The sequence below is a fragment of the Mustela erminea genome, chromosome 18, assembly GCF_009829155.1.
Source record: "Mustela erminea isolate mMusErm1 chromosome 18, mMusErm1.Pri, whole genome shotgun sequence".
NCBI lineage: Eukaryota > Metazoa > Chordata > Mammalia > Carnivora > Mustelidae > Mustela > Mustela erminea.
In genome coordinates this window covers 41167264-41184899 of record NC_045631.1, presented here as the reverse complement: position 1 = coordinate 41184899, position 17636 = coordinate 41167264, and the positions used below count along the sequence as shown (strand labels likewise).

Genomic DNA, 17636 nt, shown 5'->3' with positions numbered 1-17636 from the left:
ATGGGGGACAGCTGTTGTCCCGGCACCACCATGGCCATTCCAGCTGTGCCCACTTTCATGTGCTCAAATGGTGGTGGCTTCCGAAATGGTATTTGCTTGCCTAGTTCCTGCCGGAGCAGAACGTGGCAACTGGTCACATGCCAAGAAAATTGTCAGCCATCCAGCAGTACCCCAAGTGTCTGTGAACCTGCTTCTTGCCAACCTACCTGCCTTCCAGCAACTTCTTGCGTTGGTTTTGTCTGCCAACCCATTTGCTCCTGCACAGCCGGCTATGAATCTGGAACTGGTCAGTCTCCTTGCCTGGTTAGCTCATGCCAACCCTCCTGCACGGAATCTACCAGTTGTCAGGCAAATTGCAATGAAGCCAGCCTTGACCAGCAAAGCTCCTGCCAAGAACCTGTCTTTGTGTCCAGATCATGTCAGTCAGCTTGTGGCCAATCGGTCTGCTGTGACACTGTGTCCGGCCAGCCATCCTGCTCTGAGGTAACTTCCTGTATTGAAAATTCTTGCCCACCAACCATCTGTGCAGCTTGTCCATGCCAGCCAACTTGCTGCCAGGCAGGTTCTTGTCAACCCATTAATGGCGAAGATCAGCTCTGCAAATCAACTTATTACCAACCCATCTGCTACATTCTCAAGACTTGCCAGTTGGTTCCTTGCATGCCTGTTCCCTGCCAGCCATCAACTTGTATGTTAAGTTCTTGCAGTCCTACATGCTGTGTGTCCTCACCTTGCCAGCCACTTCACTGCCAACCAATGTCTTCTATATCCTTCATCTGTCAGCCAGTGGCTAACTGCCAGCTCCCATGTTCTGTAAACAACCCTTGTAAACGAGTTTCCTGTGGCACTGTGCTTTCCAGCCAACCACCTTGTGATGGATCCACTTCTTGCAACCAAGGTGGCTGCAAATCTCCTTCCTGCCAACCAGCTTGCTGTGTGACAGGTTTAGGCAAATCATCCAGCGGTGGCTGCAATTGCTTTCAGCCAACTGCCCCAAGTCTCTGCAAAACCAACACCTGCTCTCCAACTTCCTGACCACCAGTCACGAATCCAGCTTCCGTAAGGCAAGGCTTCACTGATGCAGGACCCTTCCCATCTACTCTGAGGTCTGCCACTATCTGCAAGTGCATTGCCACCCCATGGTGCTCTCTTCTGGCTGAGGGCAAATTCTATCTGTGTGGTAACTTCATTCTGAGTCCAGCCCCACATTCTCACCAGGTGCTGATGAGGAAATTTGTCCAGCCACTAAGAAATCTTTCTTCATCAAGGAGGACATTTCTGTAAGCCTGGTCCACACTACAACTTGCATTTCATCATGTTGTCAGTTCATCACATCAGCATTGTGTGTTTGTCTTTCTTTTCTTTTCTCTTCTCTTCTATTCTCCTTTCTTCCTTCCTTTCTTTCTTCCTTCCTTTCTCTCTCTCTCTCTCTCTCTTTCTTTCTTCTTCTTTTTTTTTTTTTTTTGGTGTTGTCCAGTCTTTAAAAAGACTCCTTTGATGCCAACTGTTAATAAAAATGTGAGTGATTGAACAAAACTCTCAGAATGTTTTCATTCCCTTCAATATACCCCTACATAGATTTCCTTCAGGTCACATTTGGACACATGACCGCGGGCCCTCTAAATTAGTGGATTTGCTTTAGTCTGAAAGGGTGGTCGGTGTCTGCAATTACAGATGCTCAAGTTGGAAGGGAGGAAGGACAAACAATCCCCTGGCTTCCAATCTTTATATCACCAAAAGCTCTTTTGAGTTGAGTAGACTCCATTTCTCCACAGTGAACAGGCTTGGGAAGCCAAAGACTGAAATGGTCTAGGGAAGCCATAGACTAAAATAAAGTAAGCATTTTGGCCATTGAGAATAGCTAAGGGTTGATTAACTTAATACTGTTTTTTTTTTTTTTTAAAGATTTATTTATTTATTCCAGAGAGAGAGAGAGAGCAAGCAAGACCAGGGGCAGAGGAAGAGGGAGTCCTAAGCAGACTATGCTGAGTGCAGAGCTGGATCCTACAACCCTGAGATAACAATCAGAGCCGAAGCCAAGAGTTGGATACCAAAACAACTGCACCACCCAGGCACCCCTTGACACTGGTTTTAATGATCAGTTCACCTAATGGACAATTTAAATAAAATGTAAAATTTGAAATTTATGGCTGTTGTTTGTTTGCTCAAGTTTTTGACATTTTAAGAGGCAGTTTTAAAAATGATTAGTCTAAGGAAATACCTGACCAAATAGTCGTATTATGTAATTATCAAAACTAAACATTTAAGAAATGGCTGGACTGGTTTTCTTTTCTTTTCCTTTCCTTTCTCTTCTTTTCTTTAAATACTTTATTTATTTATTTGCAGAGATCACTAGTAGCCAGAGAGGCAGGCAGAGAGAGAGAGGCGTGGGGAAGCAGGATCCCTGCTGAGCAGAGAGCCTGATGCAGGACTTGATCCCAGGACCCTGGAATCACGACCTGAACTGAAGGCAGAGGCTTTAACCTACTGAGCCACCCAGGCACCCTGTACTGGTTTTCTTTTGGGAAAGATTAGAGGGAGGTTTGCAGAGTGTACCTGTAGCAATTATGCAGAGTCCTTCCTCAAGGGCATCTGGCTCCTCTTTAACCAAAGGCTCTGGGTCTGTGAAATGATTTAGGTCTGAAACTCAGGACATTCTTACATGGATATATAAGGGGGCATAGTTGAGGATGATCACATTTCTGTGATAATACAGATTTTAAAGGAAATCTGTGTCCACCACTAGGACGGTGGGTAGGCAGCAAGAGGTCATTCTTTCCATGAGGTACTCTCTTGGTCTGGTTCTCCAGAGAGAGCCAATAGGATATATATAAAGAGATGTAATAAGAGGAATTTTCTCATATGATTTTGGAGGCTGGTATGTCCAAATCTGTAGTGTGGGCCAGCAGGCTAGATATCAAGGAAAGCTGACAGTGAAGATAAAGTCTGAAGGCTGTCTGCTGGAGGATATACTTTAAAGAAAATAAAATAGCTGCCTATAGGAAGATAATGGGGCATAAGGAGAACAGGAATTAAATTAATTGGTATGTAAGTACATAAAGAAAAAAATAAGACAGAGATCTTGCGAGGACAAAAAATGGCAATATGCCACAAGGAATATAATTAACTCAATTATTTACAACTGAAGTCCAAAAAGAAAATAAAAAACAGGAAGAAGAGAGGAACCTTGATACCGCAAAAGAATGACCATAGATAGAATGTCTTCTAGAAATGACATTTTGATGGATACCCCATTTAAATTCTCTCTCCACATCTTCCATGGAGATTTCAGTCATGCCAGAGGAAGAATGAGGCTCTGGAAGGTGTGAGGAATCTCACCTCAGTTCTGGACTGAACTGTCAACACTTCCTTACATTATAAATTTAAGGAATTATATCTCTTCAAATAATTTGCTTTCTAATACCAGAATTCTTGGCATAGCTAGAATTTCAAAGTTCATTTTGCAATAGTTTTTGACCCATCTCTATGTATGTTAATTTTTTTCGTTTTTTTTGTTTTTTTTTTTTTTTTAACCTTTCCAGTTGTGGATTTCTCTGTTGTATTGTTAAGTGTTTTACACTGGCTACCTGCCAACATACAAAGCCCACATTTTAAACATGGCAAGTGTAAACAGTGTACTGGGAAGCCATGCACTTCTTCCATACTTGGCAATAGTTTAAATAGTGAAGCATTTATTAGCTCCTTTCAGGTTTGCTAGTACTTGTCCATAACACGTCTGAACCTCCTATCAGAGACAATGTTCTGCCATGCCTGAACATGCTTATAAGTAAATCTTTATTTACACTTACATCCCAAATAGGGGAGCAAAATACAGGGCAGTTTTGAGAAAAATATTAGAAATTCCCACCACTCAGAATGGACATTTTCTTATATCTATTTTAGATCTTTAAAAAGCATAATTTAAGTAAACATTATTGATAAAGTTGAAGTCCCTTTTGTATGGATAGGTCTCCAGCTCCACAACATTTACCTTCTTTCCTTCTCAGATACAACCTTGTGTAACCTTCCAATTCCTGTTTATATAAAAGTATAAACAGTGACTAATATTTATAAAGTAGCTGATATATAACAGTAGGGTTTGAAAATATAAGAATTCACATATACAATGTAAAATTATATAATCTTATTTTTTCCTTCACTACTGCTTTTAAGAATGACATTTTTTAAATCAAGAATTAATATTTATATTAATCATTACTATAGTTCTTTATTAAGAATTAAAAATATATGTATTTTATTCCATTTTGATACATGATCTGTTTCATTATAGTAGTTATTGCTATATAAAAAATGACCCCAAAAGTTTGTGGCTGAGAACAACAAACATTTATTATCTCACTGTTTCTGTGGTTTAGAAATCTGTGGCTTAGCTAGGTACGTCTAACTCAGCTTCTCTTATGAGGTAGTTGTGGAGGTGTTGGCTGGGGCTGCATTGATTTCATAACTTGGTTAGGGAAGGATTCACTTCCAAGCTCACTCATGTGGCTGTTGACACACTATAGGTTCTCACCAGCTGTTGGCCAGATATATCATTTCCTTGCCAAATGGGCTTCTCCATACACTGGCTGATAGTCCTCACGGCCTAGCAGCTGGATTCTCCCAAAGCAAATGGTCATAGAGGGAGAGAATGAATACCTGATATGAATGTCCCAGGTCCTTTACAGACTAATCTTGGAAATGAGATCCCACAACATTCATTGTACTCTCTTCATTAGAGACAACTCAGTAAATCCAGCCCACACTCAGGTAAAAGGTATTGCACAAAGGCATGAATACTAGAAGGTGGGATAATTGGTAGTCATCTTAAAGATTGCCTACTACACTCTGCTTTTTATCATCCCAGTGGTCCACATATTAAATATACTCACTCACTATTGAAGTCCTCCCAGATATCATCTAATTACACAATAAGCTTAAAGTCCAGAATCTCATTGCTGAAATCAGGCCCAAGTATGGATGAATCTCCTTGGGTGTGACTCCTTAAGTATAGCTCCAAAGTACACTTCTTCTAGATCTACAGACTTGCGAAATGAACGGGATAAACTATCCAAAAGGAAGGATAATGGCAATGCATTTGACAGTGTGAACGTCAAAGCAACTAAAGTTTTTGAAGAAGGAAAGAGAAAAATGACATTGTTAGTGGCAAAGCCAATGTGAGAAGTAGGTTTTCTACTCCAACTAGTGCCTTGGTCAAAATTCAAGACAGTGATGCCTAAGTGATCATTGAATTCATCAAATCTTAACAGCTTAAAGAATCTTGCCAGTCAATTAGCCAAATTATCCATTTGTTTACACAATCATTCTGTGACATCCTTCTTAACTTTTATTTTAGTCTATGTTTGACCATCTTCAGAGAATGGGATGTGTCACTTCCCAAGGAAACACTGCATTGCTGGGCAGCTCCAAGAGTGAGTTTTATCTTATTTTAGTCTAAATTAATATTCATAGTCCCCATGATTGGTCTTGTTATTTGATTCCATAAGGCCAACAGAATCTAAGTCTTTGGCAGACAGATATTTCCATATTCAGATACACTGGGGCACTCTTCTCCTAAAGATCTTTTCTCTGGGATAATTATACCCAGATACCTCCATTCTTTTTTTGTTTGTTTAAGATTTTATTTATTTATTTGCTAGAGAAAGAGAGAGAGAGAACACAAGCAGGGAGAGAAACAAGCTGAGGGAGAGGGAGAAGCAGGCTTCCCACTGAGCAGAGAGCCCAATGTGGGGCTTGATCCCAGGACCCTGAGATCATGACCTGAGCCAAAGGCAGATACTTTACTGACTGAGCCACCCAGGCGTCCCACAGATACCTCCATTCTTCATGATGTGATTTGAATTCCAGTTCCATTCCCAGGATAGTTGCTTTCCTCAAGACATTTTTCAATTATTCAGTATTCCTTTAAAAAGGTCATGATCAGAACCTAAGTCAAGATCCAGTTATTTTCTAATTAGCCCAGTATATGTAGAAATCATTTTACTCTTTTGAGTATAGTTCATTTTCTCTCTAGATCATGTCTGTCTGATGATGTAATTAAATACTATTCTCTGAGTTAGATATCTCACCCCCCACCAGGAAATTTTAAGGGATTTGAGTGAGTAAGTGAGGTAAGGGTACATCTGTCCTTCCCTAGGGGCCACTTCTGTCAATCCTCAAGTGGTTTCTTGGTCCCTTTATTGATGTCTCCTGCTCCTGCCTTGGCATGCCTGTTGCTAAGTTCATATTTCTATCCAGTAATACTGATGTCCTTACTTCCATTGCATGGAAGAGAGAGTTCTTCAGGTTCATGTCTAATATCAACTTCAGATATATGGCTCTTTAACTCTGAGTTAACCATAGAGTCTTTTCCTTAGAAACCTTCACATGCTTTGAGTATCTGCAAAAAAATACTACCCAGTGGATCGTCCTCAAGTTGTCTGCTTAACTGCCCTCCTAGTATATCTCTTATCCAGAATCTAAGCTTGAATTTGGGGTCAAGTGCTCATTATTATTGTGTGAAGTGAGATGCTCTCATTGGAAATGAGAGTATTTTGGCATTTGCCATTCAGACCATGCTTCTGCACTTTCCTCCTAAATTGAGAATCCTTTTCAATTAACCTGCTGAAATCCAGATTCATGTTCTACTGAATTTCTTTGATCAACTAATCAAGCAAAAATAACAAGTTAAATTCTTTGACATGACTTGGTTTAAGTGGCCCTATGTTCTATCTTTCTCTAGGAGTTCACAAAGGTTTTTTTTTATTATTTTTTTTTAAGACAAGATCAAACTTAAAGCTGCATGGTCTACAGAAAATTGAAAACAGAAGGACATTTGCTTGTCTCAATACATTTAGCATTGCTTGTTCTGCAAGATTTCCTCAAATATCAACGTGTGTTTTACTTGCAGTCTTTTGGTGCTCTGGGCTATAATGTGCATAGCACACAGTGACATGAACGTATCTAGAGAATATAGGTGCTTGTAAAATCTAGTTGTCCTTATAAAAGTTTAGTCACTTTTTCCAATTTGATTATTCTGCCTTGCCTGAAAAGACAGATACCAAATAAGGGACTTTCTAGCATAACCTCACATTCCTTGTGCTACACTGCAGAGGCAGAATTCAGATCTTATTTCATTCCTGGGTCTTGGCATCAACTAAGGAAAATAGACCCTTTTCATAAACCTGGATTTTCTTTGCTAGATAAGAACATGTTGAGAGCTCACTAGTTGGGTGAGTGGTGCATATGAATGCATCATGTAAAAAAAAAAAAAGGCAGTGTCATAGTGAGGAATTTACTTCATATCAAACTCCTTTTGGTAGTTGTTGTCTCTTAATTCAGATTAAAAGAAATTAAAATCTCTTGCTCTCTTATTGTTGCAGGTTTTCCCCATTTGGTTCAGAAGGAAACACTACAATCTTCATTTTCCTTTTATGATAAAAATATCTCATGCTGGGGCACCTGGGTGGCTCAGTCATTAAGTGTCTGCCTTCAGCTCAGGTCATGATCCCAGAGTCCTGGGATCGAGCCCCACCTCAGGTTCCCTGCTCCACGGGAGGCCTGCTTCTCCCGCTCCCACTCCCCCTGCTTGAGTTCCCTCTCTTGCCGTGTCTCTCCCTGTCAAATAAATAAATAAAATCTTAAAAAAAAATCTCCCGTGTGGGAGGGAAACAATATGTGAACAAAAAAATGAAAAGCACTTGTTTCCCAGTATCCCATCCCACCCAAATTCTGTTCCCCTGGAACAAACTACTGATTTCTGATTATTATGCCCTAATCTTGGAGTTCCCTTTCCCTTTACAAGGGTTGGTTGTTTTCCCAGTTTGAAAGGTGGAAGAAAAATAAAAGAAGCATTTTTGTTGACCTCACAGTTTGCCCAAATAAAGGGGTTTGTCTTACAATAATAGTCCCATTGACTCCAGGAAGTGGGTTTCCTCTGATAACCTACTTTCTCAGGAACTTACAGGCAACGCCCTGAATCTAGATGGAGCTGAAGAAATATTTGATGATTGTGATTTTACGACAGTCCAGAGTTATTGCAAAAAAGTCAGAGTGTTACTCTTTAGAAGGCCACTTAATAACACTCTAGGGCAGCGCTGGATGGGGTCCATATCCAGTGTCTTAAAATGTGGCCTCTTGCCTGAGCAGTGTGGGGATAGATGTGAAAGAATTTTGTAAAATGTAAAGTGCCCTCAAAATATGAGAGCTTATGAAGGACACTCTACACATAAATCTAGATCACAAAAGGATATGTGAAATGAGTCAAGTTTTAGGTGATAAATTGGAAATGCCTTACTTGCAAAGAAGACAACTCAAATGTCCATAATAAGTAGAAAACAAATTATAAACACAACAAAGAAATGTGAAAGGTGGAAAATTTTAGAGGTGGAAAGTAAACAATTATTAGAACAGTTGGCAGGAATGGAGGATGGGGATGGAGAATTTTATGCATAAACAATTTCTAGTGATACTCATTAGCTAAACCCAAACTATCACTAGTGGCCATAAAGCCTAACTTCTTTGGAAGGGAAATAAAGACTAGGATGTGTTCTCTTTTCTTCTTTCCCTTTTTTTTTTTTAAAGATTTATTTATTTATTTTAGAGTCAGGGGGAGGGAGAAGGAGAGAGAGTCTCCTCAAGCAGATTTCTCGCTGAGTGTGGAGACTGATGTAGGACTCAATCTCATGACGTTTAGATCATGACATGAGCTGAAATCAAGAGTTGGATGCTTAACCAACTGAGTCATCCTGGCTCCCCAAGGATGTGTTTTCTTAAATCAAATCCCATTATTTCCCTCATAACATATTTCACCAGAGGAATAAACATAAGTAGCCTGTTTTACAGTATTTCAAACCATCAGAAAAGGAGTCAACTCCACAAACTACCAGTAAAGAGGGGGAAGGAAAAGCAAGTCACTCAATGCAAGGAAGTCTAGCTGTCATGGATGCACCAGGCGTACCTTTCTTAGAATAGATTTGTATAAATGAAGTTAATATTTATTGGTTTAAAGAGGAGGAGGAAGCAACAATTCAGGCACTAAACAGGATGACTCAGTAATTTGAAATACATAAAGCCTTATAAATGATATTACAAACAGCAACAACAACTAATAATAAATCCTCTGCTATATAATAGCTAATTGTGCAATTGCAGAGATATAGATTGTTTAAAGTCTTCAAGGACATTATAAGTTATTTTAAGGATCATCAAGCTAAAACAGCTCTTAAATTCAAATCCTGGTACATATATTTCAAATGCTGGGATGCTCACTTCAAACCCAGAGATACTATTTCTTATTTCCATCAACTCAGACTGTATGAAAATTATCTCTGATGCTTATACCCATCTAGTCTCTTTAGGTCTTAGATTTCCCATGATTTTTCAAATTTTCAAATATTACCAATAAAGTTTCAGGTTCTCACTTAGAAGGTGTCTCTTGGAAGTATTTTGAGAGATAATTACAAATACTTGGAAGTATTTTGAGAGGTAATTTGTCTAAGGTTAAGAAACTAGAACTCATTTGGAGAAACTAATTTTCTCCATACTGTTTACATCCATATGGGGCCACCAATCCCTCTTTGCAATATTCTTTCTGCACAGTACCTTTCAAATGTGTTTTTTTTGCATACATAATATTGAGAGGACTTCTTTACTTATGCATAATTATAATTTTACAAGTAGATCCTAAATGAAGTCTTATGTCTTCTTTTTTAATTTTTAAAAATTAACATATAATGTATTATTGGTTTTATGGCTAAAGGTCTGTGATTCGTCAGTCTTACACAATTCACAGTATCCCCATAGCACATACTTCCCCAAGGTCCATCACCCAGCCACTCCATCCCTCCCACTTGCCTTCACTCCAGCAACCCTCAGTTTGTTTCCTGAGATTAAGAGTATTTTATGGTTTGTCTCCCTCTCTGGCTTCATCTTGTTTCATTGTTCCCTCCCTTCCCTTATGATCTTCTGTCTTGTTTCTCAAATTCCTCATATCAGTGAGATCATATGATAATTTTGTTTCTCTGATTGACTTATTTTGCTTAGCATAATATCCTCTAGTTCCATCCACGTCATTATAAATGGCAAGATTTTGAGTTTTTTTAATGGCTACATAGTATTCCATTCTCTCTCTCTCTCTCTCTATCTCTATCTCTAACTATCTCTATCTATCTCACATCTTCTTTATCCATTCATCTGTTGATGGATGTCTAGGCTCTTTCCATAGTTTGGCTATTGTGGAGATTGCTGCTATAAACATTTGGGTGAACGTGCCCCTTTGGATCACATTGCTGGGTTGTAGGGTAGATTTATACTCAACTTTTCAATGAATTCTGGAACACTGAAAGGAAATAAAGAAAGAAAGAAAAAAAGAAAGGAAAAAAAGAGGAACCTCCATACTTTTTTCCAGAGTGGCTGTACCAGCTTGCATTCCCACCAACAATGTAAGAGGGTTCCCCTTTCTACATGTCCTAGCCAACACCTTTCATTTCCTGACTGGTTAATTTTAGCCATTCTGACTGGTGTGAGGTGGTATATCACTATGGTTTCTATTTGTATTTCCCAGATGCCGAGTGATGTTGGGCACTTTTTCATGTGTCTGTTGGCCATTTGGATGTCTTCTTTACAGAAATGTCTGTTCATGTCTTCTGCCCATATTTTTTTTTAATTAAATTTATTTTCAGCATAACAGTATTCATTATTTTTTCACCACACCCAGTGCTCCATGAAATCCGTGCCCTCTATAATACCCACCGCCTGGTATCCCACCCTCCCATCCTCCCTGCCACTTCAAACCCCTCAGATTGTTTTTCAGAGTCCATACTCTCTCATGATTCACCTCCCCTTCCAATTTACCCCAACTCCCTTCTACTCTCTAACTCCCCATGTCCTCCATGCTATTTGTTATGCTCCACAAATAAGTGAAACCATATGATAATTGACTCTGTCTTCTTGACTTATTTCACTCAGCATAATCTCTTCCAGTCCCATCCATGTTGCTACAAAAATTTCTGATGGAGGCATAATACTCCATAGTGTATATGGACCACATTTTCCTTACCCATTCATCCGTTGAAGGGCATCTTGGTTCTTTCCATAGTTTGGCGACTGTGGCCATTGCTGCTATAAACATTGGGGTACAGATGGCCCTTCTTTTCACTACATCTGGATCTTTGCGGTAAATACCCAGGAGTGCAATGGCAGGGTCATATGGAAAACCCAAAAGACTCCACCCCCCGAACTACTAAAACTCATACTGCAATTCAGCAACGTGGCAGGATACAAAGTCAATGTGCAGAAATCAGTGGCTTTCTTATACACTAACAATGAAAATACAGAAAGGGAAATTAGAGAATCGATTCCATTTACTATAGCACCAAGAACCATAAGATACCTGGAAATAAACCTAACCAAAGAGGTAAAGGATCTGTACTTGAGGAACTACAGAACACTCATGAAGGAAATTGAAGAAGACACAAAAAGATGGAAGACCATTCCATGCTCTTGGATTGGAAGAATAAACATTGTTAAAATGTCTGTACTGCCTAGAGCAATCTATACTTTTAATGCCATTCCGATCAAAGTTCCACCAGTATTCTTCAAAGAGCTGGACCAAATAATCCAGATATTTGTATGGAACCAGAAGAGACCCCGAATCACTAAGGAAATGTTGAAAAACAAAAATAAAACTGGGGGCATCACATTACCTGATTTCAAGCTTTATTACAAAGCTGTGGTCACCAAGACAGCATGGTACTGGCATAAAAACAGACACATAGACCAGTGGAACAGAGTAGAGAGCCCAGATATGGACCCTCAACTCTATGGGCAATTAATCTTTGACAAAACAGGAAAAAATATACAGTGGAAAAAAGACAGTCTCTTCAATAAATGGTGCTGGGAAAACTGGGCAGCTATATGTAGAAGAATGAAACTCGACCATTCTCTTACACCGTACACAAAGATAAACTCAAAATGGATAAAAGACCACCTCAACGTGAGACAGGAATCCATCAGAATCCTAGAGGAGAACATAGGCAGTAATCTCTTCAATATCAGCCACAGCAAAGGAAACAAAAGCGAAAATAAACTTTTGGGACTTCATCAAAATCAAAAGCTTCTGCACAGCAAAGGAAACAGTAAAAAAAACAAAGAGGCGGACATCTAGGTTCTTTCCATAGTTTGGCTATTGTGGACATTGCTGCTATAAACATTCGGGTGCATGTGCCCCTTTGGATCACTACGTTTGTATCCTTAGGGTAAATACCCAATAGTGCAATTGCTGGGTCATAGGGCAGTTCTATTTTCAACATTTTGAGGAACCTCCATGCTGTTTTCCAGAGTGGCTGCACCAGCTTGCATTCCCACCAACAGTGGAGGAGGGTTCCCCTTTCTCCGCATCCTCGCCAGCATCTGTCATTTCCTGACTTGTTGATTTTAGCCATTCTGACTGGTGTGAGGTGATATCTCATTGTGGTTTTGATTTGTATTTCCCTGATGCCGAGTGATATGGAGCACTTTTTCATGTGTTTGTTGGCCTTCTGGATGTCTTCTTTGCAGAAATGTCTGTTCATGTCCTCTGCCCATTTCTTGATTGGATTATTTGTTCTTTGGGTGTTGAGTTTGCTAAGTTCTTTATAGATTCTGGACACTAGTCCTTTATCTGATATGTCGTTTGCAAATATCTTCTCCCATTCTGTCAGTTGTCTTTTGATTTTGTTAACTGTTTCCTTTGCTGTGCAAAAGCTTTTGATCTTGATGAAATCCCAATAGTTCATTTTTGCCCTTGCTTCCCTTGCCTTTTGCGTTGTTCCTAGGAAGATGTTGCTGCGGTTGAGGTCAAAGAGGTTGCTGCCCGTGTTCTCCTCAAGGATTTTGATGGATTCCTTTCGCACATTGAGGTCCTTCATCCATTTTGAGTCTATTTTTGTGTGTGGTGTAAGGAAATGGTCCAATTTCATTTTTCTGCATATGAATGGATCAAGAAGATGTGGTATATATACACAATGGAATACTATGCAGCCATCAAAAGAAATGAAATCTTGCCATTTGCGACAACATGGATGGAACTAGAGCGTATCATGCTTAGCGAAATAAGTCAAGCAGAGAAAGACAACTATCATATGATCTCCCTGATATGAGGAAGTGGTGATGCAACATGGGGGCTTAAGTGGGTAGGAGAAGAATCAATGAAACAAGATGGGATTGGGAGGGAGACAAACCATAAGTGACTTTTAATCTCACAAAACAAACTGAGGGTTGCTGGGGGGAGGGGGTTTGGGAGAAGGGGGTGGGATTATGGACATTGGGGAGGGTATGTGCTTTGGTGAGTGCTGTGAAGTGTGTAAACCTGGTGATTCACAGACCTGTACCCCTGGGGATAGAGTATTATGCCTCCATCAGAAAGGATGAATACCCAACTTTTGTAGCAACATGGACGGGACTGGAAGAGATTATGCTGAGTGAAATAAGTCAAGCAGAGAGAGTCAACTATCATATGGTTTCACTTATTTGTGGAGCATAACAAATAGCATGGAGGACATGGGGACTTAGAGTGGAGAAGGGAGTTGGGGGAAATTGGAAGGGGAGGTGAACCATGAGAGACTATGGACTCTGAAAAACAATCTGAGGGTTTTGAAGGGACGGGGGGTGGGAGGTTGGGGTACCAGGTGGTGGGTATTATAGAGGGCACGGATTGCATGGAGCACGGGGTGTGGTGCAAAAATAATGAATACTGTTATGCTGGAAATAAAAATAAATAAAAAAAAAAGAAAAAAAAAGAAAAAAAAAAACAAAAAAAGAACAAAGAGGCAACCCACGAAATGGGAGAAGATATTTGCAAATGACAATACAGACAAAAGGTTGATATCCAGGATCCGTAATGAACTCCTCAAACTCAACACACACAAAACAGGCAATCATATAAAAAAATGGGCAGAAGATATGAACAGACACTTCTCCAGTGAAGACATACAAATGGCTATCAGACACATGAAAAAATGTTCATCACCACTAGCCCTCAGGGAGATTCAAATTAAAACCACAGTGAGAGATCACCTTACACCAGTTAGAATGGCCAAAATTAACAAAACAGGAAACAACATGTGTTGGAGAAAGGGGAACCCTCTTACACTGTTGGTGGGAATGCAGGTTGGTGCAGCCTCTTTGGAGAACAGTGTGGAGTTTCTTCAAGAAATTAAAAATAGAACTTCCCTATGACCCTGCCATTGCACTCCTGGGTATTTACCCCAAAGATTCTGCCCATTTTTTGATTAGATTATTTGTTATTTGTTGAGTTTGATAAATTCTTTATAGATTTTGGATACTAGTCCTTGGATACTAGTCCTTTATCTGATATGCCATTTGCAAATATCTTCTCTCATTCTGTCAGCTGTTTTTGGTTTTGTTGGCTGTTTCCTTTGCTGTGCAAAAGATTTTGATCTTGATGAAGTCCCAATAGTTCATTTTTGCCCTTGCTTCTCTTGCTTTTGGTGCTATCTCTGGGAAGAAATTGCTGTGGCTGAGGTTGAAGAGATTGCTGCCTGTGTTCTCCTCAAGGATTTTGATGGATTCCTGTCTCACATACATTGAAGTCTTTCATCCATTTTGAGTTTATTTTTTGTGTGTGGTGTAAGGAAGTGGTCCAGTTTCATTCTTCTGTGTGTGGCTGTCCAATTTTCCCAACACCATTTGCTGAAAAGACTGTCTTTTTTCCATTGGACATTCTCTCCTGATTTGTCAAAGATTAGTTGACCATAGAGTTGAGGGTCTATTTTTGGGCTCTCTATTCTGTTCCATTGATCTATATGTCTGTTTTTGTGCCAGTACCATACTTTCTTGATGAAAACAGCTTTGTAATAGAGCTTGAAGACTGGAATTGTGATGCCACCAACTTTGGATTTCTTTTTCAACATTCCTCTGGCTATTCAAGGTCTTTTCTGGTTCCATATAAATTTTAGGATTATTTGTTCCATTTATTTGAAAAAGATTGATAGTATTTTGATAGGCATTGCATTAAATGTGTAGATTGCTTTAGGTAGCATAGACATTTTCAAAATATTTGTTCTTCCAATCCATGAGCATGAAACATTTTCACATTTCTTTGTATCTTCACAAAGATACAATTGTGTCTCCTTGATTTTTTTCTTTCAAAGACACAATTTTGTCTCCTCAGTTTCTTTCATGAGTACTCTATAGTTTTCTGAGTACAGAACTTTTTGCCTCTTTGGTTAGCTTTATACCTATGTATCTTATGGTTTTGGGTGCAATTGTAAGTGGAATCTATGCCTTAATTTCTCTTTCTTCTGTCTTGTTTGTGTATAGAAATGCAACTTATTTCTGTGCATTGATTTTTTTTTAATCCTGACACTTTACTGAATTTCATTATGAGTTCTAGCACTTTTGGAGTGGAATCTTTTGGGTTTTCCACATAAAGTATCGTATCGTCTGCAAAGAGTGAGTGCTTGACTTCTTTGCTGATTCAGATGCCTTTTATTTCTTTTTGTTGTCTGATTGCTGAGGCTAAGACTTCTAGTAGTATGTTGAATAGCAGTGGTGACAATGGACATCCCTGCTGTGTTCCTGACCTTAGGGGCAAAGCTCTCAGTTTTTCTTCATTGAGAATGATATTTGCTGTGGGTTTTTCATAGATGACTTTTATGATATTGAGGTATATGCCCTCTGTCCCTACACTGTGAAGAGTTTTGATCAAGAAAGGATGCTGTAATTTGTCAAACACTTTTTCTGCATCAATTGAGAGGATCCTATGTTTCTTGTTCTTTCTTATTAATGTAGTGTATCACAGTGATTGATTTGTGGATGTTGAACCACCCTTAAATCCAACTTTGTTGTGGTGAATCATCCTTTTAAAGTACTGTTGGATCCTATTGGCTAGTATGTTGATGAGAATTTTTGTATCCATATTCATCAGCGATATTGGTCTGTAATTCTATTGGGTAGGGTGTTTGTCTGGTTTTGGGATCAAGGTAATGCTGGCCTCATCAAAAGGGTTTGGAAGTTTTCCTTCCAGTTCTATTTTTTGGGAGAAGTTTCAGAAGAATAGGTATTAATTAATTCTTTTAAAGTCTTTGGTAGAATTCCCCTACGGAACCGTCTGGCCCTGGGCTCTTGTTTCATGGGGAATTTTTGACGACTGCTTCAATTTCCTTGCTGATTAGGGGTCCCTTCAGATTTCCTTTTCTTCCTGGTTCAGTTTTGGTTGTTTCTAATGTTAGGGTCCATGATCAAAGGAATGAGACTGACACAAAGCGAAAGTCAAGCAAAACTTTATTTTGCGCCAAGCATTGAAAATCAAACTGACCCATCAAGGCCGTCTCTTACGAAGAGGTGATGACGACGAGAACGATGACCCTGACGACGCTGCTCCCGACGACTACTATGACCAGGATGCTCCCAACACGATGCTGCCGACGACAACGCTCCCGACACGATGCTCCTGATGACCACGACGACCACGACGGTCCCAACAGGATGCTCCCAATGACTATCCTTCCCAGATTCACAGACTAACTTTTATAGAGGTGGAGTTGAGCCTGGCTATGCACAGGTGGCCAATGAGATTGCAATACACAGGGAAAACTGCATAGTCATGCTTGGTTGGCAATACAGGTGACCAACTGAATTTCAATTTACCACAGTAAATATATGTGTGCCCCACTGATTGGCTGTCTCCATCTGGCCTGGCTCACCCCTGTATCTGGGGTTTGCAAGTAAGTTCCTCTGGCTAACCAGGCTCTTACACTATGTTTCTGGGAATGCATCCATTTCTTCAAGACTGTCTCATTCATTGACATAGGGTTGGCATTTTATGTTCTTATAATTGTTTGTATTTCTTTGGTGTTGGGTGTAATGTCTCCTTTTTCATTCATGATTTTGTTAATTTGGGTCCTTTCTCTTTTCTTTTTGATAATTCTGGTCAGGGGTTTATCAATCTTATTAATTCTTTTAAAAAACCAGCTCCTAGTTTTGTTGATCTGTTCTACTGGTTTTTTGGTTTCTATTTCATTCATTTCTGCTCTAATCTTTATTATTTCTCTTCTCCTACTGGATTTAGGCTTTATTTGTTGTTATTTCTCCAGCGCCTTTAGGTGTAGTGTTAGGTTATGTATTTGAGACCTTTCTTGTTTCTTGAGAAAGGATTGTATTGTTATATACTTTTCTCTCAGGACCTCCTTTGCTGCATCCCAAAGATTTTGAGCAGTTGTGTTTTCATTTTCATTTGTTTCCATGAATATTTTTAACTCTTTAATTTTTAATTCTTCTTTAATTTTCTGGTTGACCAATTCATTCTTTAGTAGGATGCTCTTTAACCTCCATGCATTTGAGTTCTTTCCAGCTTTCCTCTTGTGAGTTCTAGTTTCAAAGCATTGTGGTCCAAAAATATGCAGGGAATGATCCCAATATTTTGGTATCAGTTGAGACCTGATTTGTGACCCAGGATGTGATCTATTCTGGAAAATGTTCTATGTGCACTAGAGAAGAATGTGTATTCTATTGCTTTGGGATGGAATGTTCTGAATATATCTGTGATGTCCATCTGGTCCATTGTGTCATTTAAAGCCTTTATTTCCTTCTTATCTTTTGCTTAGATGATCTGTCCATTTCAGTGAGGGGGGTGTTAA

General features: G+C 39.4%; 1 protein-coding gene across 1 annotated transcript; it reads left to right on the top strand.

Annotated features, from left to right (window-relative positions):
• KRTAP29-1 (keratin associated like protein 29-1) lies at positions 1-16454 on the top strand. Its single transcript, XM_032319482.1, has 2 exons — positions 1-997; positions 16297-16454. The coding sequence occupies exons 1-2, from the start codon at positions 1-3 to the stop codon at positions 16452-16454; spliced, it is 1155 nt and encodes a 384-aa protein (XP_032175373.1).
• Positions 16455-17636: the final 1182 nt, after the last annotated feature.

What these genes read in the sequence shown, in the direction of transcription:
- KRTAP29-1 (XM_032319482.1), top strand. Translation starts at nt 1, where the DNA reads ATGGGGGACAGCTGTTGTCCCGGCACCACCATGGCCATTCCAGCTGTG. An exon ending in CTTTCAGCCAACTGCCCCAA is followed by an intron (nt 998 to 16,296) that starts GTCTCTGCAAAA and finishes TTTTGCGCCAAG; the next exon opens with CATTGAAAATCAAACTGACC.